Below are 26,438 nucleotides of genomic sequence, written 5' to 3'. Positions count from 1 at the left end.
CCCGCAGCGTAACTTTTGGGACTTGAAGCCCTATCAGTCATTATTAAATACGTCCCATCATACCACTTAGGTGTATGGAATTCAAGACAGCGAAAATCTTGTTTACTTCTGCGGAACTGTTGCTAATTTTTGTTTTCCTTTCCCGCTTTTCATCTTGGACAGCATACGACAGCAAATGCACAGATTTTACGCCCACACACAAAACATTTTCAACAGAGCATTACGTAACGGCTTAGTGAACGTAATAAATTTGCTAGAACCAAAGTATGACAGTTTCTTAAAAGAAATGCAAATAACATGCTCTAACCTCAGATCCTCTTTTTGAGCTAAATTCGCCTTCATCCATTTTACGGCACTGCAGATACAAAATGAAATTTTCATTCTGTGGACTTTGAAAAATACGTGTGTGAAATTTCAATGTATTGATACAATTTTAAATACGCAATACGGTCTGCAAAAATTATTATTATAACGGAGCAAAATTGCTAAATAAGAAAAAAAAAGCACTGGAAAGTTTATTAACGTAAGGGTATTTGAAAGTCATCGAAATACGTTCCCTTTATTAATTAAATTATGTCCTACTGCTACACAACATTCACAGAAACCCATTCATAAGACTGACTTTCCATATTATTAACTCAAACATAATTAATATACTCAATTTTCGCGAACTACCATGGCTGCATTGCATAATTTTACATGAGCTGTTGTGTCAATTTCAGCCTCGACTTTTTTTTTACATATGGAAGTAGTATTTGTTAGAATAAAAGATGCAACTGTAATAAATTTCATTTTATTGCGATAGCAATTATATGGACACTCCAAGCGCATTTCTGGTGTCGCCGTCGCCATCAGGTTTCGTATAAAGTCCAAGGGCGATAAAATCGTCGCCGCGCACCGTATGCTATATGTGCGAGTGAAAGCGTGGGAGGGTGAACCAGCGATCGCTGTTCAATCTCGCGTACGCAAGGGAGGAAAGCGCGGGGGAAGCGCGCCGTCTTCCGTCCTGCGCAAGGCTCCGGCGGAAGGGTAGGCAGGGGGGGGGGGTTCTTTAGGCTGCCACGCGCGTCCGCCCGGGCCGCATTTTTACAATTGCTATGGGGCGTGGCGTTTCTCGCGGCGCTCGACGTTTCTGCACAGGCGCGAGTAAGAGCGGGTGCGAGACAGAATCTGGAGGCCTTTGCTCCTTGAATATGTGACTCTGCCTAGGCCCTACGGAGGAGGTTTCTTAGCTCGGGTTGTATGTGTTTGTCCCGTAGACATGCCGGCATTGCTGGCTGCACGCGCGGTGAGTCAGTGGGCACGGACGCCCCATTTGATGATCGCCATGTCTGAAGGGGCAAGGTTTTGACTGTTGTTGTATAAGAAGCGGGTCGTTTTTTTTTTATGTCGCAACGATAGATTGTATTTTTCACAAGCACTGCTACAGGAGGGCACATGTGACCGGCAAACGGATGCCTGAGAAGAGCACCTGAGGTTATAATAAAGCAGGCGGCGCAGGATCTCCAGGGCACCCAAGGAGTAGCGGGGGGATCAAAGCTGGATTCAGGCCGGCCCGTGGGTTGAAGCCGCAGAGGCCGAAGCGTGCCAGGGGGCGTTCGCATAAAAAACTGGCTGTCCGCGACAGCGGACAGCCGATACGCCCCTGGCACGCGCATGCCTCGGCGAGCCCCAACCCACGTACCAGTCCAGGCTTTGGTGTCCCCGTTGCCACTTTGGTGTCATGGAGGCGCTGCCAATAATGCGAAGCAATGACACGTTGTTTCAATGTGTAAAAAATACGATAAGTATAATTATGTCTAGCCGCCAAGTTTCGACGCTAAGTTCAGCACTACCACGCCCCGCGACTTCTGCGGGCACGCCTAGGGACAAACGCATCCAACACGAGTTACGCGCTAAGAAACTCCTCCTGCGTAGTGCCTAGGCAGAGTCATATATTCAAGGAGCAAAAGTCCCCACATTTCCTCGCTCGCACCCACTCTTACTCGCGCATGCGCGCAAACGTCCGGCGTCTCCGCAAGTGACACGTCCCGCTGTACCTACTAGCAATTGTAAATACGCGCCCGGGCCGTTTTATCTTGAAAGTTATCTGCGACGGGGACAGAGTCCGCCGTGTGCTGTGTTCGCGGCTTAGTTCCCGTTGATGCGAGAGGTAGCACGAATGTAAATTCGCTCGCTGCTGCTGCCGCGATTTCTCACTCCAGCGTTCCGACAGCGGGTTTCCGCGGTCATCGAGTGAGATGTGTTCATGTTTGCTTGTGCGCGCGTCACACCATGCTTGTTAATTTATTTAGTGTTCCTATGTTTACAAGTTTATACGGCTTATAAAGCTACTATCCTTGCTTCGTATAGCTGTCCATTAATTTGCTATCGCAATCGATGCAATCGATGCTGAGCACTATCATGGAGTTCGCGAGTTCATTATGTTTCCTCTAAAGCACTTCCCCTAAAGCTGTCATCACAACGCGCTACACTAGGCTACAAGCTTCATATGTGCATGCGCCGTCTAAAATAAAATTTTCGTTAAAGAACTAATGCTGGAAATGTTTAATTTAACCGCTTTCCAACTACATCATTCTCTATGCTGATCACATTTCCCTGAAGCGAATGAAATGATTGCTTCTGATTCAGCACTCTAGCGTTTACAACCTAAAGTGATATCATAGTGACATTCGCAAGATGAGTACAGCAATCTGAAGAGTTTTGTCAAAGTAACCTAAATTCAATAACTTAGTGTATTACACAAGATACTCCAATGGGCAAACTTAGCCCCTCTATTTAGAAGATGCGCACTAGCACTAAATTCACGCAGCATACATGTCCCAGTAGCTTTCGCTGCAAACCTCCAGCAGTAACAGCTCTAACGAAAGGCTTATTTCATCTGAACTTGTTCCATTATTATTTGTTTAGTAATTAGCTTTACATGCTCCTTCAAAGCTGAAGATACTGGTTCTTCACTCATTTTTCCAATGCAGTCAAGCTTTTTTTTTCTCCAAGCCGTTACGTGCGAGTGACCACACACTTTAATACCTTCTTAATTTCCTATAACAGGTAACATACCCTCACCTGTCCTTGAGCCCTCTGTAAACTGGTCCAGCCACTGTGCAGTCTGCATAAGGCACCTCTACTCCAGCAATAGACTTGATTGGATGAATCACAATGTTGGCCAAGTGCCCCACGGGCACAAAGTTGTCATTGTCTCTGACCTTGCGTTTTAGCCAGAAGTAAGTCGCAACACCCACTGCTCCGCCCACAGTTGCGGCAGTCAGGGCAATAGCGCTCAGAGTAGGTGCACGTATGGTTGAATATACCATGTCTGCAACAGCAGGAGCTTCACGTCCACAGCAGCACATAAGAAAAGGGAGGAATGAAAATGAGCACACGAGAGAACCTTCATATTTTACGTATAACATTCGTAAACATAGCTTACAGTTAATGCAATCGCGGGATTAATTGTCCTGTCTCGTCTCGGGATGTGTACAGCTAAGAGATAAAGTACAGCAAAACTATAATAACTAACACCTGCTATCGTCCTTTAACTTGCACCATAGCCTGAGCATACGAATGTCTCTGCACTTTCATAGCAGAAATGCAGCCGACACAGTTGTAACAGGAACTGATGGTTTGCCTCGTTTTGTCTGTCCTAAACACACTCTTGTAAATAAGTAGAGAAAGCCCATAGAAAAATGAAGTGCGAGCTTAGTTACTAGAATAAAATGACTGGCTAACGCTGCCAGAGCCAGGTCATGCATACATGTAGTGCGTAAATGCAGTACAAGCACGGTGTAACATGGTTGAAGGGAAGCGGGCTATTACTTGGTTAAAACGGTGTTCCACTAACACGACCGACATTAGCGGACGTTGCGACGTTAGCCGGAGAGGGAGGGGGGAGGTATTGCTGTTAGTAACTACCAGCTAATGCTATGTTCACACTACGGTCGTAACGCGCGTAACAGCTCTTTTGGCGTATCGAACGTAACGGCTGTAAAAAACGTTACGGCAGTTAAGCCGGCACCTTTGTTCACATTTACTGCTGCTTAAATTACGGCTTTTACAACAGGCCAATCAAATTTGGAGCTGCAGAATGGACGTCACTAGCAGTCCAATATGGCTCCTGCCAACATGCGAGCGCTGGCCGAGATCGAAGAAATTCACGCTCAAAACAAACTTATAGTCATGTATTCAATCGCCCAAAGACGACGAAGGCGACGCAGAAGGGTTTGGGTGCGGCAAGTATTTCTCGACAGCGCCGCGGACGGCGATTTCCACAACCTTTTCGCCAAGCTCCGATTTGGTGACGCTGCGATGTTTCATAACATCATGCGCATGTCGCCCCAGCAGTTCCGCTTCCTTGGAAACCTAATGAGACCACTCATCGAAGTTCGGAGCACGCATCTGCGGCCATCGATTTCCTCGGCGGATAAACCAGATGAAATGAAAACAGTCTCGCAAGGCGCACTGCAAAAATTTTCACGAACACAGCCAATCGTGCGCACGGAATGGCGGAATGGCACTTCCCGCGCCCGGAGCTGTCTGCAGACGGAAGGACGGAAGTGTCGTCACCGGTTGTTGAAAGCCGAAAGCTTATCGGTCATTGGCTGTGTCGCAACGGTCGTAACATAACAGTCGTAAATGTTGCCGACCCTTCAACACTCTCACCCACGATTTTTGCGAGAATTGCGCACGTTGGTACCTTTACGTTCGCAGTCTGAACTAGACGCATATGCTTGTTGCGCTTCCGCTTACGTATGTTACGAAAAATCGGCGCCTTACGAACGTAGTCTGAACATAGCATAAGCCGTTCGGAAGAGCAAGAACGCATAACTGTACACGCTGGCGCCCAGCGACGGCCGTTGCGGGGCGCCAGCGTTCGCAGGCTCGCAGCGCTCCGCCGGCAAGTTCCAAAACAGTAAGCCACCAAACTGAAAGCCAAACGATCGCCCAAAACATGAACAGATGTATTTTGGAACGACCCATCTCGTTTCACACATTTATTCGCCGCGCCAATGATGAAGGTAGAAACAAAAATTAAAAATTAAATGGATCTTTATAAGATACGGTCCCAGGACGCGGAAGAACCCCTGACTATGCATGTGCAGTAGTCCGTGGCGGCGGTGGTGAGACGGCGCAGTTTGTATCGAAGCGTCCTTCCTCCGCGTGCCAAAAGCAACGAACTCTGCCATCCAAGGCGCATCAAACTGTGCACAGAGCGCAGCTGATAACGCAATCAAGGATGGCCGCTGCAAGTTGCACACATCTGTAATTACTGGCGCTTCCGATCATTGTATATGGTTTTCTATCAAACGCTACATATATGCATAAACTCAGCATAAGTGTGTGCAACCGCGTAGTATACATAGCTTATATCCTTCGTGTAGGGCTTGCATGCTCCAGTTGCGCAGTTATTGCCGGTGCAACATCAGTTGCTGAACGTGGATTGCTTAATTTACCCAGTGCAAGCGAACTTCAGATTTTTTCATTTTATTTGCTAAGGATAGGTGAATAAAAATCTAATTGTAAATTCCACTAAATGATCTGCAAGAGATTTTCTTTTATTTTTCCCAGCAGTAAACTTTGCCTCGAGACCAGTTTAAATGTTATCCGCAGCATGCTGTTCAGTATAAACTTGTTCTCCAACACATCACTCCCTCTTGCTCAAAAGTCAATAAATACAAAGTGATACTTATAAAATAAATTTCACTACAAAGAAATGGATAAACAACAGCATCAAACACTGGATTCAACCTTATGTTAGAGAGGGGCAAGATTTCTCTGCCTTCTGAAAGAGGGAGTTGGACTGGTTCTAGGATTTTATGTAAATATGACCTCTGAGCACTGTTATTTTCCTCACAGAGTCATTGAAGTTACACTGAAGCTATGGAACATGCGCAAAAACAAAACTTTTGACACGATTTAAAGAACTCGCTGTATCTGACAAACTTCCACATTGATTGACGTTGAATCATCTTATATTTCTGCGGTAGCAAAGTTTAAGTGTTTGGTAAAAGATTCACAAAGCTCCTTCAGGTCGACCAGGGAAATTCATCGTTACGATAGGGCATGTAATCATAACCGGTAAGATATCAGAATTGCAAAAGATATAGCACATCACTGGCAATGAAGTTGTGCAGCTTGTCCGCAGATACATATAGGTATTTTTTTTTTACTTTGAACCCTTTCCTGACAAAAAAAACAAAAAAAAGACGCAGAAGTTGCTCGAATGAAGTCACTCAATTCTGCCCAGGCGGATATAATTCGCTAGAAAAAAAAAACCAAATCAATCAATTCACTAATTAGACAAGTTCCACTAACTAACTTCTTAGTTACAAATCTTACGGCACGTCTTTGTGATAAGAACTTGTATGGAATCGTCATAACAGTCTAGTTCCGTGCTTCCGCATTTCAAAACGGTCATGTAAACCGAGATAACTGCCGTAAAATTATTCGTTCGAGTTACCAAATTACCCATTTACCAAATTTACCAATTTACACTGCAAAGCACGGCTCGCAGTGCAGCCCCCCTCTGCCGTAGCAGGGGGGCGTAAAGTGAAGTGCTGCCGCAGGGTGGGATAAAGCGGTCTGTCTCGCCCCTGCTGCTGAAGTGACTGTGCATCCAGTCGGGCAGCCGCACGCAGCGCCAATCGAAATGAGGTCGCGGTAAGTGCGACGGCAGCTTCCTTTTGCGCACACGCTTTTACGTCACACAAGGGGTCTCGAGGTGGCGCGTGCGCGAGCAGCTAAAGAAAAAAAAGGAAAAAGAACGTAATTTGACGTTAGTTATTTTGCTCTATATGACCCTTTAGGTATGTAGAAACACGGAACTAGATATATACGACGATTGTCTTCAACTTTCCGATATGAACATGTGCCATGAGGTTGGTAACTAGGAAGTTCATTATTGCGTTCAGTTTAATTAGTAAACAGATTCCCTTGCTTTCTCTTGCAAATGGTGTCGGTCTGGGCAGCTAATTCGTATGTAGTAACGTAATCCGAGTAACTTCTGTATAGACTTTCTTTAAAAAATGTGTTCGAAATAAAGTGACAAAATAAGAGCTAGAAAATATTTATAGACCGCAGTTTTCGAGAATGCCTTTAGCATGCTTGGGGAAGTGGTTACTTGTAGCCCTGTGTTGCACTGTCTGTTGGCGCTCCTTCTTGCCACCGTGCCAACTGCGAGCGCCGCATCCTCAAGTAACCACTCGGGAAGCCCGCGCAGCGTGTCAAACGACAGCGTCTCAAAACGTTAGCTGTCACGAGGGAAGAATGCGAGAATGCTCACTTTACCACTGTGCCACCGTGCGGTATACCACACGGTGGCACGGTAGTGAAGGATGGCTCTATCTTCGATGTACCGTACCACCGTGCGGTTTTTATTAATGTGTTAGGCTTCACTATCTTCGGGACCAGCCTACCAAAACGGCTAGACGGTCACGAGAAATCGCAGTTAGTTCCCAAAGAATGCTGCAGTGCCACGCTGTATGCATATGTTTGGAGAGTGAAGTTGATTTTACATGTATTCGTCGCTGGTTGGTTGTTATGGCCTAACAAACAGCTTGATTTGGGCGAGTTGGTTCATACTAAATAACGGAGGTACAGCGCAGCAATTTCAGGAAGGAAAATGAAGAGACAGAAAAGAACGCTGATTTTCCGTTGAAAGTCGGCGTTCTTTCCTGTCTCTTCATTTTCCTTCTTAAAATTGTTGCGCTGTACCTACGTCATTTGTTGTGGACATGCTGTGACACTCTATTGAGGCATTTAGGTCAAAAAGGGAACCTTACAAGTTTCATTCTGCTGCTAACCTTTTGGTTTTACTCGAGCGAGAAGAAAAGGAACCTTTGCAAGTTTTATTCATGATTAAACATTAAGCCCAGTCAGCATATCCTTTGCAAATGACGTCGCAAAAATACATGCTTGTATTTGTGCATCCTTACAGTGTGCTGCAATTAATTTCATTTCACAACTTGGCACACGTTGGTTAAAAGCGACATAGTATCCTAACCTCTCTCTCACTCCCTTATTTAAGCAATACAAAACATACATTTTTTTGTTTTGTTTTAGTTTTTTGCACACGTGGTGATAAATTACGAGGGAAAATGCACGACGAGCGCTACAGTCAACACACTACACGCAGAAACCGCGGAAGAAATAGCTATCGCGTTAGCCACAGCACAAACACAAGCGGGCATAATCATCAGTGATTCCCAGACGGCCATACGAAACTTCGCCAACGGTCGAATCTCCCCAGAGGCACTACGACTCTCAAAATTAGCTAATAACCACGACAAAAGTGTCCATCTCAGCTGGACACCCGCTCACACACTACCAGACGGTAGCAATGAGGCGGCGCACCGCATGGCTCGAGAGCTTACGGACCGAGCCTCGCTTAGCCCCGCCTCTCCGACTACCGACGAGTGGGAATTCGCGAAGATCGAATGACCAGATTTCACGAAATGACACAACATCATAGATTGCAGAGGCGCACATTCCCGCCGCCGCACTGCCCACTGGCTGCTATGAATAAAACAGTTGAAAGTTACCGCCCGTGCTGTTTATGTGTTTTCTTCCTCTGTCCCCGTCTTTTTTGCGGTCAATATGATTTGCAGTAAATACCAACTAGGCCAAACTGAAGTATTTCTGAAGCCGCGCCCAAAGTTAAGCAAAAATCTGTCTGTCGAATGGCCGCAGTTACAGACCAGATCCTATCCAATTCCAGCGATCATGCACCTAATACACCCAGATTTATACACACTGACAAGTGCGGACATTGCGACTCTAGAGCCACCCTGGAGCATATCCTATGGGAATGTACGGCTATAATACAGAATAACGGTGATGCAGCCTCAAACAGCGACAGCCTCCGCGCGCGCTGGGAGTCTGCGTTGCTGAACTTGTACCTGCAGCACCAACTCTGGGCCGTCCATCCAGCGAGCCGAGGAATCCGCCGGGCCAACAACCATTGGCTGAAACCTAGGCGGGGTCCAGGCTCACCCCAGCAAATCGCAGGGCACCCAATAAAGTTATTTGAATGAATGAATGAATGAATGAATGAATGAATGAATGAATGAATGAATGAATGAATGAACTGCCAACACAACATTAACGTTTCATCACATATACATGGTTGTATGTTATAGGCCGTGTATCTTGGTCCCCTGAGCATCGCAACGCGTGCTGCGAATGTGTCGATAAAATTTATTAATAAATTAATGTAGGCGTTAAGCGAGACTTTGAAGTTCGCATTGAGCGACTATGTTCTTGTTTATTTTTACTACATTTCTTCGTTCACTGTGAGGTCACGGCAGAAGACTCGAGAAAAAGGCAACGTCAACTTAAATTCTTTCATTGTCGCTAGAAATGTCCTCATTTCGGTGCTTTTATGCCTTAACATTTTATTTGAAGACGTAGTAATCGCAACGTATAGTGCGATGCATGGTCATGCCTGGTCACTGCTGTCTTGAATGGATGTATAGCTTGTAATAGTTGCTGGCACAATTTTTGTTAATTATTATTAGGGGTGTGCGAATATTCGAAATTTCGAATACGAATCGAATATTTTCCTTGTTCGAAGCGTATTCGATTCGAGAAATGCATATTCGTAAATTCCCGAATATTCGAGGACGGCCGAATAATGGTCGAAACGGCGAATATTCGGACAGACTGTGAATAATTTAGCAATTAACGAATTATATGCTTGCTCCACATTCTCCTAAAAACATGTTTATTCACTGAGAGCTTCACATGATCCGCTCATTATCTGTATGCTCTACATCAAGATGGCAAGTTGGGCCAGTTTGTTGGGATTCATAGTAAGGTTCGTTACAGCGCAACACAAAACAGGGACAAAAGAAGGTACAAAACGACGACACAGCGTTACAGCACTGTGATCTTAAGTGCTGTAACGAACCTTACTATGAATGTGTACGCTCTGTTCCAGTCTATCTGCATCAGGCCCGTGAGACATGATCAGTTTCGATTTTTTTTTTTACCAAGCTTTATTCCAGGGCTCTTTCGTAACAATATATGATGTACTTTCGGGCTTTGTAAGTATGCGCAATAAAATATGCACCTAGAAAATGTTACCTGGACAAATGTTGTCACAGTGCATAGAGCCCTTACTTTCTGAACATGTTGAGCAGTATATTTTCCTTCACAATAATCTGTAACAAGCGTTTACCTGACAGAGCATTACCTGACATTACCTGAGTGCATTACCTATAATGAGTGCCTCTTTAACCTGAAGCAGCCTCGTAAAATGCAATATTATTTTTAAAAGGGTAATGAAGCTATTGTTACCTCGTTTTGCAATTTTTTAATACTACACATATATTCGATATTCGATTCGATATTCGAAGACAGTTTTTCGCCTTATTCGTATTCGATTCGTATTCGAAAATTTCAATATTCGCACACCCCTAATTATTATGTTAATTTTCAAAAAATGCACCTCAAGGAACACGAATGAAACTAATATGCTATATTTAGTATGTGCACTGAGAGTCAAAAAATAAGAATTCTAACGGAGATGTTTAACAAAGCGTATATAAAATCGATCAAGTTAATCGAGTTCTATAGGCGTCGTAACGAAGAGTTCAAATATTAAATGTGGCGAAAGTGTTGACTCACCAAAGCATTCGAGCAGGGACACGAATCACGAGTCTTGTGTTTCCAAATGCACCTAGCCAGAGCAAACGGAACACAGTCGGCAGCGTTTCGCACAGCAAGAAATAATTTAACTTGTGCGCAGCACGATCAAGGGAATGCGAGATCAAGATGCGCACATTTATTGCGCATCCATGCAGGGGATGGGGATGCTGAAATCGCGACAATTCTTGAGAGACGCTCAAGTTCTTAGGAGACGTTCCTTCAGATAGCGCCGACCTTGCACGCGTGCAAATGACACCGACCGACGCGTATTAGGCAAGTCAGGAGCGATAGTTGCCGCCGAGACGGTATCTTGGCTCTTGCGGAAGGAAAACTTCTAGTGCAGCGACAACTCCAAAAGTATGCCGATGAAAAGAAAATGGCAGCTTCGCCCGAAGGGCGATGCATTAGAGAGATTTAGATTAGGGGACACAAGCCGTACCCAAGCGGTGGAGGACGCAAGCTCCATTGTGGGCCCTCCGCGCTCTTTGGTGCTCGCTTTGGGTTCTTTTGTACGCCCGGTTTGTTTGCGTCCCCTAACCTAAAACTCTCTATCGACAGCGATAGCAGGTTTAGCGTTGCGCTCCAGCTAGATGGATCGTGTCCTAAAAACACGCGGAATAACGCGGGCGCGACATGCTGGCGCGACGCAGCACTTTAGGCAATTACTGCGGCGCAGCAGAAACAGCGCCCCGTAACTGCCGCCATACGTCTTACAACATCGTCGTAGGGTGCTGCACCATACGTTGGCGTGCCGAGGAACGCTACCAGGCGCTGCCAGAGTTGTGGCAGGAGTGGCACTTCGAGCGTATACGAGGCCGTTGGAAAACTGTCGAATTTTGTCGTCGCGCAGTGGAAGTATATGAATTTGCAGCCTAGCATTTACTGCCCATTTCAGCTCAGACCAGTGATTGTACGCAGCGGCTCAGCACGAATGCTAGTCTGTGTGCGCACAACACTCACGTACTTATGTGTGCGCACCGCTGATCTCTATACTATAATATACAGTGGTGCGCCGCGCTATATAAACGACGGCCTGCCGCGGTGAATCCACGCACGCGGCGCGAGAGCACGGAGAAAACTGGCTCGACCCTGGACCCGGCTGCATTTTTACAATTGCTATTAGGTACAGCGGTGCGTGGCGTTTCTCGCGGCGTTCGACATTTATGCGCAGGCGCGAGTAAGAGCGGGTGCGAGGGAGAAAATCTGGGGGCCTTTGCTGCTTGAAAAAAATCTATGAGCACTTTGCTGACCTAAACTGCGATAGGCAAAAGCCTATCTATGTCTGCCTCTGTTGCTGCTGTCTGAACTGTTCTGCGAACGGACGCCGCCGTGGCCGCGAGCATGGGATGCAAGCGCAGTGCGCGCGCTCTTCGGAGACATCCGACTGACTCGGCTGTACTTTTTTATTTTTTTTTTGTTTAGTTCTTTTATTTCTTTTTATTTGATATTTTCTAGCTTATTTCTAAAATTTTTAATCGCCCATTGTTCACTCGGAACCACCTGTCAACTTTGATGCATCACCAAATGTTCGCCTAAGACCATCTGTCAACTTTGATTGATCACCCATTGTTCACCTAGGGTCATTCATCAGGCGCTGTCACAGATGTCACCGATAGTGATTGATCACCGCTTTCCTGCGTCCACCACGGACTGTACATGGACACCCATGAGCCACTAAAGGCTTACGCCTTAATACAGTCGTACACGGATATATCGAACCCACATATATCGAATTATTGTCTGTATCAAACTCGTAAATTATCCTCTTGAAAATTCTGTGTTAAAGTATAGAAATTCGTACGTTTATATCGAACGATATTTTTACCCGTCATTGGATCTATAGAACACCGCGCGATCTCGGCACTCGCTGCACCCGCGAGCTCCGCGCCTCCCTCGAAAAGCTCGGAAAATGCGCGAGCGAGAGGGAGGGAGGCTCGGACTGTACTCCCGCTGCGCACGCTCTCCGCGGAACTGCCTTTTTTTAGAGCGCAGCTCTTTGGCGTCCGTTCCTGGGTTTCGCGTCGTCGTCGGCGTTGTCGTCGGCCTCGTAACCAGCTCCGCCCCCCTTTCATCCCCCCAGCGCTAGCAGTGACCGACTGATACCGCTGGATGCCGCTGACGCCGCTAGAGAGTCAAGATAACGTGACTGCATAGAACACCGTCGCCGCCATGCAGAAAGAGGAGGAAAGGGTCCCCCCCCCCCCTGTTCTTGTGTGGCGGATAGGGTGCTCTTCAGTTGCCGACGCGCCGGTTATTTCACGTAGGCCCCGGCACGTCGACGAATACGTGACCACCTTCCCACGGCTAGACCTGGTTCTTAGCGCTGCGGAAGCGAGGGTATCATATTGTTTGTGTCGGCATCGGCGGCGTTGTCCCTGAAACCAACTCCGCAGCTGGGGTTGACTCACTATTGGCGTCAGCGGCATCAGTCAGTCGCTGCTATCTCTTCCCTCCTCCCTTTATCGTGTTGTCCGCTTGCTGCGCGCGCTTCTGCCCCCATCGTTTGCCGCTGGGTGTACACGCCGCCCCCCTCCCCCTCTTCCTGCGAGTCTCCGGTTGTCAAAGCGCCGGCTCGAACTTAATTCCTTTCTTCGCTCCTCCTCCAATGCAACCCCTGTGCGGTGGCAATCAGAGAGCCAGATCGGTGGCGGCGGATCTGTATATGTGCACCGCCCGAGCCGAAATTGCCGCTGCCGTTCGCCCTGTGCGGTGGCAATCAGAGAGCCAGATCGGTGGCGGCGGATCTGTATATGTGCACCGCCCGAGCCGAAATTGCCGCTGCCGTTCGCCCTGTGCGGTGGCAATCAGAGAGCCAGATCGGTGGCGGCGGATCTGTATATGTGCACCGCCCGAGCCGAAATTGCCGCTGCCGTTCGCCCTGTGCGGTGGCAATCAGAGAGCCAGATCGGTGGCGGCGGATCTGTATATGTGCACCGCCCGAGCCGAAATTGCCGCTGCCGTTCGCCACTGCGAAATTATCTGCCAGTTCTTTCTGAGCCATGAGCGAGACGACCGATGGAAGTCCTCCGTCTGCTGCTGCTGCTGCTGCTAAACGAGCTGCCAGAGCAGAGGCCCAGCGCCGTCGCCGTCAGAATCCAGAGGTGCGTGCCGCCGAAGCAGAAGCTTACCGTCGCCGCCGTCAGAATCAAGCATTGGTGTACCAAGTCGAACATATATCAGTCTATTTCTCCGACCACAAAGCTTCCTTCATGACTGTCAAGAACTGTTAGTGGAGTCTTTGTTCAAGGAATACGTGTGAAAAATAAAAAAAAATTCTGTGATAGCGCATACATGTGTTGCTCGATTTCTTTGCCTCAATCTATCGAAAAGGTGAAACAGCTTATTTGCTGCGCTCAAATTTCGCATTAGGAAGTAACGTAATCGTCGGTAATTTTTTTTCTCTCTCTCTCCCAATGTCTCTTATCCTTCCCCCGCGTAGCCAGGAACGAAGGCGCCGGCGGCCTCCTCCTTTTGCCTTTTTTTTTTCTTGTTGCTTGGCTCAGCCAACCACCGCTCGTGCCTTTCGTACGTCGCTGTCGCCCTCGGAGGTGGCCATCGCAAGCGCTTTGTTGGCGGAGGCTGCGCACATGAATTCTTGTGTTTTGTGCGCGTTCTTGTGTTTCGTGTTCATTATTGTTTTGCGTGCGTCTCACGACACGTGTGACTGGATCGTGGTGAGCTGACGCGGAAGCAATGGCCGCAGCAAGCACAAGCAGCGTCAAGAAGCGCAAGAACCTGGACTTTGCGACAAAGCTGAAAGCCATTCAGCGTCCATCAGCGTGTTGAGGCGGGCGAGAAAAGTGCGACGGTGGCAGACGACTTCGGGATTCTTCGGAGCACTCTAAGCACCTTGTTAAAAAACAAGGCGGACATAAAGTCGAAAGCGGCGGAGCAACGAACGTCGGGAGCTTGTCGTGTGCGCGCTCCTGCCCACGAGAAAGTTGAAAAGGCCCTCTATGCGTGGTTTTTAGAGGTGCGGTCTAAGAACATTCCGGTGGATGGTCCAATGCTAATGGCTAAAGCTAAATGGTTTGCCGCTGCACTCGGTGATGACAACTTCGCCGACAACACAGGGTGGCTGCAGAGGTTTAAGAACCGCCATAAGATAGTTGGCAAAACCATTTCTGGGGAAAGCGGAGCCGTCATCAGCCAGGATATTCAGCAGTGGATTTCGAAGGAATGGCCGGAAATTTGCGCGAAGTTTTCACCCGCGGAAATCTTCAACGCCGACGAGACCGGGTTGTTTTGGCAGATGCTGCCCAGCAAGGCGCTCGACGTCCGGGGCACCACGTGTCACGGGGGCAAGATGAGCAAAGTCCGCGTGAGCGTTCTGCTCGCTGCTAACATGGATGGCTCTCAAAAGCTCCAGCCCTTTGTGATCGGCAAAGCAAGGGCACCGCGCTGCTTCAAAAACTGTAAGCAGCTCCCCGTTCGCTACGCCTTCAATAAGAAAGCGCGGATGACGCGTCAGCTGTTTACGGAATGGCTGCAAGCGTGGGACGCCGAACTGGGCAAGTCGGGGCGTCACGCTTGCCTTCTCGTCGATAATTGCTCCGCCTATCACACCACCTGCAAGCTCGAAAACATCGCGCTCAAGTTTCTGCCGGCGAACACGACAGCGAAGTTGCAGCCGCTCAACCAGGGCATCCTTCAAAGTCGGCTACAGGAGGCGACTCATTGATAGGCTTTTGGTGAACCTCCGCATGGGCACTGAGCTTAAGGTTGACCTGCTGGGGGCCATTCAAATGATGACGGGCGCCTGGAGAGACGTGAAGCAGGATACCGTGGCCAACTGCTTCCGGAAGGCAGGCCTCGTGACGGCCAAACTTCCCGAAACCTGCGAAGACGGCGACGGCGACAACGAGTGCATGGACGACGCGTTTCGCGAGTTGTCGTCCCTTTTCCCGGCTGCCGTTCCAGCCGAAGTGTCTGCTGACGATTTTGTGGGCGTTGACAGCAATGTTCAGGCTGTTGCGAGCCTCGCCGACGAGGACATTGTAGCTGCAGTCACAGGGACCCAGGCCGACAGCTCGAGTGGCGATGAAGATCGTCCGGACGAGGGGGCGGCTACACGCTCGTACTCCGCCGCTGAAGTGGCGGCCGCGTTCAGCTTGATTCGCCGTTGTTGCGGCGACATGGAAGGAACCGGGCTTTCGCACCTGAACAGCCTCGATAAGATCGAGGTTGGCGTCTTTAATTTCATTTGCAAGGCGAAGAAGCAGACAAACATAAGCGATTTTTTTTTTCACGCAAATAAAGCATTACGTTGCGGCGTGTGTGCGGAAATAGTTGTCATTCTTGAATGCGCCGATCGGTAGGTCATCGTCCGCCACAGGTAGTCTCTGGGCCTGCATTTTTTTATATCGAATTTTTAATATATCGAATTAATTCGTGATCCCCTTCGAGTTCGATATATCCGTGTTCGACTGTACGTGACTCTGCCTAGGCACTACGGGGGAGGTTTCTTAGCGCATGTTGTATGCGTTTGTCCCCTAGACAAGCCGGCATTGCGGAGTGCGGTCCAATTTGTTTACGATCCGCCGCTGGCTGCCCGCGCGGTGAGGCAGTGGGCACGGACGCCCCATTTGGTGATCGCTGGGTCTGAAGGTGCAAGGTTCTGACTGGTGTTGTATAAGTCACGGGCGGCTTGTTACGTCGCAACGATAGCTTGGATTTTTTACAAACACTGCTCCAGGAGGGCACATGTAACCGGCAAACGGAGGCCTCGGGAAAGCACCTGAGGTTATAATAAAGCATGTGGCACAGGATCTCCGGGGCACCCAAAGAGTAGCGGGGGGTCAAAGCTGGAAGCAGGGGCGTCCGTGGGTTGGGGCTGCGGAGGCCGAAGCGTGCCAGGGAGTGTTTGCATAAAAAATTAGCTGTCCGCGATAGCGAACAGCCGATCTTATACACCCCTGGCATGCGCAGGCCTCGGCGAGCACCAACCCGCGGACCAGTCCGGTGTGCGTTTTTAGAATTGCTAGTAGGTAGAGCGGAGCGGTGGCACTTTTGACGGAGCTCGACGTTTCTGCGCAGGCGCGAGTAAAAGCGCGCGCGAGAGAGAAAATCTGGGGGTTTTTGCTCCTTGAATCTATGACTCAGCCTAGGCACTACGGAGGAGGTTTCTTAGAGCGCGTTGTATTCATTTGTCCCCTAGAAATGCCGGCATAGCGGAGTGCGGTCGAGTTTGTTTACGCTCCGCCGCTGGCTGCCCGCGCGGTGAGGCAGTGGGCACGGACGCCCCATTTGGTGATCGCTTTAAATCAGGAGTGCAATCAGGACTCGATGGGAACCAAAGGTCAGTGGGACGCCTCGCGTTGGGCGCTCACAGGAAGACTACAAATGAAGCTGTGCAGGGTGATATGGGCTGGACTAGTTTTGAAGTGAGGGAAGCTCGCAGTAAAATTGAGTATGAAGAACGACTGAGGAATATGGAAGAAAGTAAATGGGCTGGGAGAGTGTTGAGATATCTGTACAGGAAAAACATTGATTCGCAGTGGAGGAAAAGAACAAGGAAGCTTACCAGCGAGTATGCAGCCTGTAGGGTGGGCAACACAGCAAGAATGAACGTCAAGCGGAAAGTCAGAGGCGCTGAAATAATCTCATGGGTGGTGGCAATGGAAAAGAAACCTGCCATGGGTAACTACTCAAGAGGAAAAAACGAAATCAGGAAAGAAACAATTTATGATAACTCAGAGGGAAGCTCATTACTTTTAGAAGCGAGATCGGGATGCCTTAGAACACGCACCTATAAAGCGAGATATAAGAAGGAGGACGAAGCATGTGCTTGCTGCGGCAAAGCTAGGGAAACTATGGAGCATGTTTTATTAGAATGTGAAGATATCTACCCAGCGGTCGATTTAGGCACCGCTGGCCTCCTTGAAGCCCTTGGGTTCATCGAGAGCAGTGGAAAAGTAAGCATGTACGCAGTAGGGATTAGTAAGATGTGATTGGAGGATTGGTGGAAGAAACGTAGGGAAACGACAAAAAACGGAGACGTACAAAAACACAGTTCGCAAAAGGGAATCAGAAAATTTTGTTGTGAGAGTTAATAGGGTTTTTTTTCTTTTTTTATTGTTTAACCTAGGTAGGACATTAGGCAGTATAATAGCAAGAGCTTGGTAGCGCAACCCACCGCCCTGTTCCAAAGTGGACGCTCATAACATCCATCCATCCATCCAGAGGGCAATGACCCCCACGTCGAGGCACGGTGAGGGGAGGAAAGTGCAATGACCCCCACGTTGAGGCAAGCTGGATTTCCAAGGAGCAGGGACAACGAAGTGACGGACGGTCGCTACAAGGGCTCCCCCCCCCCCCCCCAGTATGTCGGAGGCTTAGGTGTGAATATCGGAAGGAATGCAGAGTCAATGTCCAAGATAGGCTGGTTTCACGCGGTCGCACAACACTGTCTGATCTTTGCCGCAAACAGAATCTTCAAGGTTTTCTCTGAAGGCGAAACTACACGAAAGGGACCTTCATAGAAAGGAGTCCATGGTGTCTTGCTAGAGTCGCGCCGCAGAAAGACGTGCGTGGTTGTTTCCATTGTCGGAAAACTAAACGCAGGTTGCCCGCGAGCGATACGTCGCGGCGTAGGTCGAAGCTGGTCGAGCCAGGAATGTAGCATCTCAAAGTGCTGCGCGGCCGCTGACGGAGTGCTGGCCTGGAACGCAGATTTCTGACCCATAGAGCATCTCGGTTGCGCTGACTCCGATGTCATCCATGATTGCTGTTCGCAGCCAGTAGTACTAGGCGTAGCCTTTCCACCCAGTGATGTCTGTCGGGCTTGGTGGTCAATGACGCCTTCAGTTGTCGATGGAGACGCTCGACCATGCCGTGTTAAGAACGGCCTGCTGAGGTGCAAGTTTTGCCAGCCAGGTGTGAGAACGGCGTCGACTTTTCCTGGAAAGCCACCGCCACCCTCTAGCCACACGGCGTCACTAAGTCTACTGTGTGCGGAGAACAATACGCCGCGTCCTCGACCCTTCGTCGCGGGATTGCAGAGATGGGTTCGACGAACCAGGCTTTGTGACTGAACACGCCACCGCCGACCCGGTCTGCCGTGAGCAAGGGAGGTGCCAAGGGAAGGTCTTCGGAGGCCCCTTCCCACGCACCGTTCCTGACGTAAGCCCGAGTTCTGCGAAGTCCGTCTGCCCTCGGTGGAGTTCGTGAAACGGGTGCGGAAGCGTGCTCCCGACCGTGAAACCGGTGCGGAAACCCTCCCGCTCAAAGGCGGCTCGTCTACGATGACTGGTCGAACGGTTCTCTCACCTAGGGATCGAGGGAGGACCGAGTGTTTATAAACCGCTGTTGTGTGGCTGCTCAGTGTACTTTCTCTCGCAGTCATGCTAGACTGGTGAACTGCAAATTCCTTATGTAGATACTCTAAATAACCCCATATTCCTCGTTCTCGATGAGAAGCAGTCCTTCCCTTAAACAACGTCTTCAGCGTGGATAAGTTGGACGACGGCATGGGTCAGCTACCATCTAATTCATGCCCGACTCCAATCTTGACAACTGGTTACGAACGGTGGGATTGACCTCCCAATCCTCACAGCCGTTGCTCCGTGGGTGGTAAGCCGTGGTGTTATGAAAGCGCGTGCCGAGCAGTCTCGCCAGGGCGGAAAAAAGCGAGCTTTGGAATTGTCGGCCTCGGTCAGTAGTTATTCGCAAAGGGCAACCGTACCGCGGCACCGACGTAGCAACAAATGCTTCCGCCACAGTTTCGGCCGTTATGTCTTGCAGAGGTATCGCCTCGGGCCGTCTTGAGTACCGGTCGACATACGTGAGGAAGTACCCGAAACCTTGGCAGGGCGGAAGAGGCCCCATCAAGCCTAAATGCACGTGAGCGAAACGTCTCTCTGGTTGTCGAAACGGCTGCACCACTGAACGCGTATGCCGAGTCGCTTTCACGGCTTGACAGGCTTGGCAGCTTCTTGCCTAGCTTCGAACATCTTTGTTGATCCCTGGTCAGACGAAGCAGTCTGTGATAAGCCTCTGTGTCGCTCTGATGCCGAGATGGCTTAACCCGTGCAGTGAATCGAATATTGGCCGCCGAAACTGATGGAGCACGAAAGGGCGAGGAGCTGCCTGCGATGTGTTGCACGTGACCAATCTTGTGTAGAGAAGCGGCACCTCCGCAAGCTGGAGCAACGATACGGACCCTTTTCCTGGCATCACTCGAGTTCACCAGACCACATCGGATCGCCGTATTCCGCCTCTTCTATCATGGCACGACGGCGCATGCGCTTTGCCCTAGCGGATTAGTCGCGAAACGTTTTGGAAGGGTCGCGCGCGTAGCCGCGCGCCGGGAAGTCCCCCGAAAAAAAAAAAAGCGCTCGGGCGCGCGCTGCTGCAAACACTCGTGCCGTGTACCGCGTTGAAACTCTAGTGGTAGCTCGACGTCGGTGCGATGCCGAAGACGTGCAACTACACTTTAAAAGAGAAAGCGGTCAGGGCATCGTCCGAGTTGTCCGGACTGCACCGTGAGCCAGGCAGTTGCCGCCTTTCATGAATGACTCGCTAATTTAACGAAAAATCCGTGCGTTACACTTGGGCGACACTTAAGTACATCACGTTGCTGACGAAATCTTTTTGCAGCGTCGGTCCTCACTTGCTGGTGGTGGCAGCGCGTTCCTGACTGCACGTACTCGTAAGGCCCGGCAACACTGGGTCGATACGAGACCGACAAGACGCTCACTCCAATGATTGACCGACTATTGTGCGTCACTGAAACCTTTTTATCACACCAGGTCGACAACGACGCAACCGACGAGCGCGATTTGTACTGCGACAGGCTTTCTTGTCGAAGGCACCGGCAAAATCAGCGTGCCGACCTTCTTTCGACCAAACCCCGCGCGATCGGCCGTCGAACCGACAACACAATAGCAGCGTCTTCGCTTCTATATATAATTACTCGTGCTCAAAATGAGTCAACCACGCCTATCAAGTTGAAATGCACAAGCTTTAACCCTCTAAGGCCGCGCCCACGAAGTTTGAGCCAATGTCGATCCTGTTCAGCGAAGGATAACTTGGCGCCGTCGAGTTCATGCACTCGCTACCGGCGGACCTGAACTGAAATGTAAGTAGTTAGGTGGAACGAAACTGCTTTTATAGTTCAATTCTGGCCTTAGCGATTTGAAATAAGCTACACTTCACTTCTCACGGCGCGTACGCAATAAGGGGTAAGCGGCGACACAGCGCTGTGCCAGCATCTGTACGTCACCCTACCTGTAGGCTGTAGGCCGCATTCGCTACGTATATGCGTGGGCCTGTACGTGTTGCTTTGCCGACACATTTCTCAATTTGAGAGATGCACAGTTTGCGTCAAGCGGCAAACAAGAGACGGCGTATTCGGTATGCAGCAGCATGAACAACCGCCTCGCTCATTTATACCAACGCCGTGTGAGCGATGGCATCCGCGCGTTTTCGTGAGAGAACATGGCCTACAAATAAGCACTTATGCGAGCACAGTTTTCTCTAATAATGCTCTATGGCACCTAAAAACTGTAAGTGTGATGGAGTTAAAGAAAAGCGAGAATGAGTTAATTAACAGCACGTAATATATGTATGTGGATCACAGTCGCCGTTGTTTAAGTGGTTCGGTCGCTCACATTGACTCGTCTCAGGGTGTAACAACATGACACATATGCGCAGGTATGCATGTTTCGCTACATTTTGACACTATTTCATATCAGCGACGGACCTTTCCCACAATATTTGACGATAACAACGACCTGCGGCTGTAGATGTCGATGGAAACGAGTGCACTGCTCTAATAAATCCGACGCAGAAGGCTGCGCTCGAATAATTTTTGAATATGCGAAACGTCTAAATAACGTGTAAAAAGAATACAAAATCTGATGTCCAAGTGCAGAAATCAGGGACAAATTCCAAGGCAGCTGTGCTGCCAAACGGAACTCAGCGTGCCTTTATCGGCCGCACTGTTTGCAGAACAGCGCACTCAGGCCTGCTCACCCAGTAGTCATTAAGTGCTACATGGCTTCGGAAACGACATGCTGTCCCAAAGAAGCCATTAATAATGCTTCGCGATCCCCGAAACATACAACGGACGCGCACTCAACGTGGGCGCAGGTACACAAATCAACCGGCGAAAGCCCAGGGACCCTTCCAAAACGTTTTCAGCGGCGTGCGGCAGAGGGCAGCACAGGAAAATGAAAGAGGCTAAATAGAGGTTAATTATATGCGCCACCACGACAGGATTCACCCGCTGTGCCCCTCCCTACCCATCCTGACCATCAGACGTGGACAGTGTCTCGGAGTGCCGTTGATAGGGCAATCACGAGAATAGGTGCGCGCACTGCTCGAGGCCTTGACGGTATCCCGGCGGGACTTGTGAAATGTCTCGGTACTGAATCAGGGTCACAGCTGGCTGATTTCTTTAGCAAAATTCTGGACGGTGGACCAATACTTATAGACTGGCTACGCGGCAAGGTGATCCTGCTCCTTAAAAGGGTTGGTGACTCCGGCCTTCTACGTGACTACCGGCCACTTTCAATCACTAGCGTAGTGTATCGTGTGTTCGCCCAAGTGATAAAGGCTTGGATGACTGCGTGGGCCGAAGAGGGCGGGCACCTCACTGAATTGCAGAATGGTTTTCGGCGCGACCGACGGCTCGAGGACAACTTGTTTGTCCTGAGCCAATGTATAGAGGTCGCACGAAAGGAGGAACGTGGGCTGATTAGCTGCTTTCTTGATGTGACGAAGGCCTACGACAGTGTCCCGCACGAGCCATTGCTACGGCATCTTGAGGCGATTGGGATGATGCTAACATGGACTGGGCTTATCAGACGCCTCTATGCAGACAGCACGGTTGTAGCTACCCTGAACAGCGCTTACTCGAGCGAGGTAATGGTGGGCAAGGATTTAAAACAGGGTTGCCCACTCTCGCCCTTACTCTATATGCTTTATACCCCATGTGTAGAGCGCACGCTATTGGCCTCCAGGGTAGGCTTTGTGGTGGAGAGAACAAGTGATGGGCTCAGGGAGCAGCAAGTGTTGCCGGGGCTGGTATTTTCAGATGACATAGTGCTGCTGGCGGGGAACACTGGCGATCTGCAGACCCTCATCACCAGCTGTGCCGAAGCCTTGGCGCCACTGGGACTGCAGTTGAACACAAAGAAATCGGCAGTGAATACCTTCTCTGGCCCTGAGGCACCCGGCTCGCTGACGCTACCATGCGGAGGACTACTGACCCAGGCAACTGAGTACCGATACCTCGGTCTGTGCTTCAGCGCGCAACAAGATTATACGGCAAACCACGAAAGCGCCTGAGAGTAACATCTCAGTAGGCCAGCCAAATACTCCGCAGGAAGTGCCTGTGGGGCTTCAATCGTTTCATTATGGTGCGAGAGCTGTGGAAAACCGTACACGTGCCTGCACTGGCGTTTGCCAATGCAGTCGTATGCCCCACAGCGCAGCCCCGAGAATGGCTGAAACGCAGCCAGCGCGCTGGTAGGGAGACTGGCTACGGGCTGCCATGGCAACGTGGCAAACGAGGCAATCCAGGGAGACCTCGGTTGGTCCCGGTTTGAAGCGCGCGAAGCACGCAGCAAGCTGACGTACGAGGGCAGGTTGCGCCTGATGCAGCCACACCGCTGGGCGCAGCGTATGCTTGATTACATACACCGCAATGGCATCCGCACCAGGTGGACGAAAAGGTTGCAGCAGCTTTCCAAGAAATACGACTTCTTCTCGAGCCCTGTACAGGAGGAGACCGAGAGAAAGTGGACCAAAGCAGTCGAGACCCTGGTGCGACAGACGGAGGCGGACACTGGCGGGGAGAAATGGAGGGTAAGTCCACACTGAAACTCTATAGGGAATACCAACAAGAGATCCGTGTGGAACCCCTCTATGACAACAATGTAGCCAGCAGCCTCCTCTTCGAGGCACGAGCCGGCGCTCTCAGAACTATGGTTTACCGCCAGCGCTTTGACGACAAAGTGGGAAGCGCTATGTGCAGAGTGTGTGATGCGGACGAAGAGACAATTGAACATTTGGTCCTGCACTGCGCGAGCCTCACACCAGCGCCTATAGATGGCACCCCACTACCGCTAGCGCTTGGCTTCTCCCGCAGCGTTTCATCTAGCGGCAGTGACCAAGTGGCCACAACCAAGAGTCGACTCAATGAGTGGTGGGCCATCAAGTGGGCCATAGTGCGCGCACATTAACGGCCAAAGGTGGCGTGTGCCTGATATTGACATTGATAGTGTGTGTGAATGCATGTGTGACTGTGCTTATGTGTGCATGTACCTGATCGTTACCTACAAAGCCCAGGGCAACGCTACTTTTCACGGCGATGCCCACCGGTTACAAAGGGCGAGGCCACTAAATCCAATTCAATCCAATCCAAGGCGGATTAAGGTGCGCAGAAGCGCGTCTAACACGTTCCCGGACCTGTCAGACAAGTTGGAGACCCCCACCGCGTGCGCCGCACGTCGAGCTATTGTCCTTCTGCTTGACTCTTCCCGAAAGTGCAACGGGAGCCTGGCACTGTTCCAGGTAATCTTGGTCTCGAGCAAAACTCTTTTGCAGCTCTGAAAGGTCGTTCGAAGAACAACCCGTCTCCTCCCGCTGAGCGCTTGTAGACCAGGAGGCAACGCCGTGGCAAGTCATCCCTCGGACAGTGGAGCCCTTGGAGCGACCCCATGAGCCGAATGTGGCGGCACTTGCACGGGCGCCTACCATTGGAGGAAAATGACGACACCTGAGCGGGCTCGACGATTGGCCGAAAATGACGTGACCCCGAGAGACCGAAGGGGTTAAAAGCGAGAGACGTATAGCATTCCTGCATTAATTCATTTCTTTCGTTCTTTGTGCCACGGGCCACAGCGTCCGATTTGCTTCCGGTCGTCAATGACTTTATTACTGTTAATTTCTGTGTTATTACTGTAAATAATGTAAATAGACCTTCCGTTTCATCTTACGATCCTCCTCAACGTTGGCCAACTCCCGCACTCAACGGCAAGATCCAATAGAGCCTTCGCCGTTTTCTTGGGCGGAGGCTATAGAGCTTAGAAATCCACAGGGCCAGCAGGCACAGCGCCAATCCGCAACAGTGCGTCAGCTGCCTGATTTTCGGTCCCAGAGATATGGCGGATGCCTGTAGAAAATTCGGAGATAAAGGAAAGTTGCCGAAGCTCACGTTCCGAGAACGAGGAACTATTCTTGAAAACGAAGGTTAACGGCTTGTGATCGGTCAGAATGTAAAAGCTACAGCCTTCAAGAGAAAAAAAATGGAAATGCTTGACAGCGCAATAGATCGCCAACATCTCCCTCCCGAAGGTGCTGTAGCGAGCTTCTGTAGGCTTGAGGCGCTTTGAGAAGAAGCCAAGCAGCCTTCGTGAGTTGCCGGTATTCAGCAGGTATCTTGTCGTATACATTGACAGCAGCCGAAACGTACGGATACCAGATGAGGTGAGTTGGACTGCAGGTCAAGCACATCGAGGGATGTGACGTTATCCTTTAGGCATCGTTATCTTTAGGCACTCACATCTAGGTTGAAATGGCTGAGGTAGTCCGCTCCCAGTATGGCAAAGCTGACGTCGGCGATCACAAACACCCATCTGTGCAAGCGCCGGAGTCCGATGTCTAGCGTTATTGACCAGCGTTTATACGTCGCGATGGCAGTGTTCACTGCGTGGAGCGTGGGAGTGGACTTGCCACGTTGGCGATCTGCGGCCGTGACGGGAACGATAGACAGTTTGGCTCCGATGTCGATGAGGAGGGGAGTGCCGGTGAGGCGGTGGCCTACGAAGAATAGGCGGCTTGCGCGTGGGCCGATGTCGCATGTCGTCGTTAGCAACTGGCCGGTGCGTTTACCGTCCGCGAACAGGGCTGGGTGCAGCGACAGCATGTTCGAAAAAGCGATGGTGGTACCAGCACAACCTCCGCGGCGCGTTTCTAGGTGCGCTACGAGACTGTCAAGGTGAATGGTTGCGCCGAAGTTGGTGGCCAATGTTGCCACCCGTCGCAAGCTTCTCCAGTGCACTAGAAAGCGGTCGACTGTTTCCTCCAGGTGCGAGAGTCCGTCTCCTGGCTCTGAGACTCTCGCAGCGGCGACAAGTAGCTGCGCCGCAGACGAGCAGTCGTATATGCGGTCAGCGTGTGCAGCTAGCCGATCGAGACTCGTCTCGTCGGAACCCGCCAGTACCATGCGTGCGGACTGTTGGAGGCACCCCAAGAACAGCTCGCACAAAATTGGAAGCTGGCGGTCGTTTGCGGAGTGGCCACCCAGCAACTGACGCAACGGGTGCAGGAGTTGTGACGGTCGTTGATCGCCGAGTTCCTCGGAAAGGAGCCGTTGGAGCCTGCTCTGTTGCGATGGGTCGAGGCGCTGTAGGACCGTGCGTTTCATGTCGTCGTATATGCTGTAACCGAAAGCGTAGCCACTAACAAGTCGTCTATGTTGGAGGTAGCGCGGCAACAACGTGCAGGCACCTTGCTCTCAGTGAAGGGATGCGCCGGAGTTGAAAACGGGCCTCTACTTACATAAGCCAGACTCGAGGATTCTTGGGCCAAAAACTGGGAAGCTGAAGCTCTGCGGCGATGACAGGAGACGTGATCGTGGCGTCGTCTCTGTCAGTAGAAGTAGGAGTAGCGTCGTCCATGGCTAGTGTTCGAAAGAAGAAAAAAAAAACGTTGATGTCCTGTGTCACCACTTGTTGGAAGCTCGGTTTAGCGGACGCAAGTAATACACATTTTGACAGGTTGAGAACGGGTCGACTGGCATTATTCAAAAGTAAAAACAGGTTTGCCGAGTGGCTTTGGTAGCGCCC

At 50.2% G+C, this 26,438-nt stretch overlaps 2 protein-coding genes across 2 annotated transcripts in view; both read right to left on the bottom strand.

Annotated features, from left to right (window-relative positions):
- LOC135918192 (mitochondrial amidoxime-reducing component 1-like) overlaps positions 1-10,904 on the bottom strand; it is a 34,782-nt gene extending 23,878 nt beyond the window's left edge. The window contains exons 1-2 of the mRNA XM_065451870.1: positions 10,624-10,904; positions 3,067-3,331 (exon numbers count right to left, since the gene is read on the bottom strand). Coding sequence (XP_065307942.1) covers positions 3,067-3,314 — 248 coding nt within the window. The 5' untranslated portion in view covers positions 3,315-3,331; positions 10,624-10,904. The remainder of the gene's footprint in view (positions 1-3,066; positions 3,332-10,623) is intronic.
- A 14,237-nt stretch (positions 10,905-25,141) lies between these two features.
- Positions 25,142-26,017, bottom strand: LOC139054155 (uncharacterized). The gene has a single exon (XM_070530778.1). It carries the CDS (start codon positions 26,015-26,017, stop codon positions 25,142-25,144), a length of 876 nt encoding a protein of 291 aa, XP_070386879.1.
- Positions 26,018-26,438: the final 421 nt, after the last annotated feature.

Source organism: Dermacentor albipictus, chromosome 1, assembly GCF_038994185.2.
Source record: "Dermacentor albipictus isolate Rhodes 1998 colony chromosome 1, USDA_Dalb.pri_finalv2, whole genome shotgun sequence".
Classification (NCBI taxonomy): Eukaryota; Metazoa; Arthropoda; class Arachnida; order Ixodida; family Ixodidae; genus Dermacentor; species Dermacentor albipictus.
This window is presented reverse-complemented; position numbering and strand designations above follow the sequence as displayed.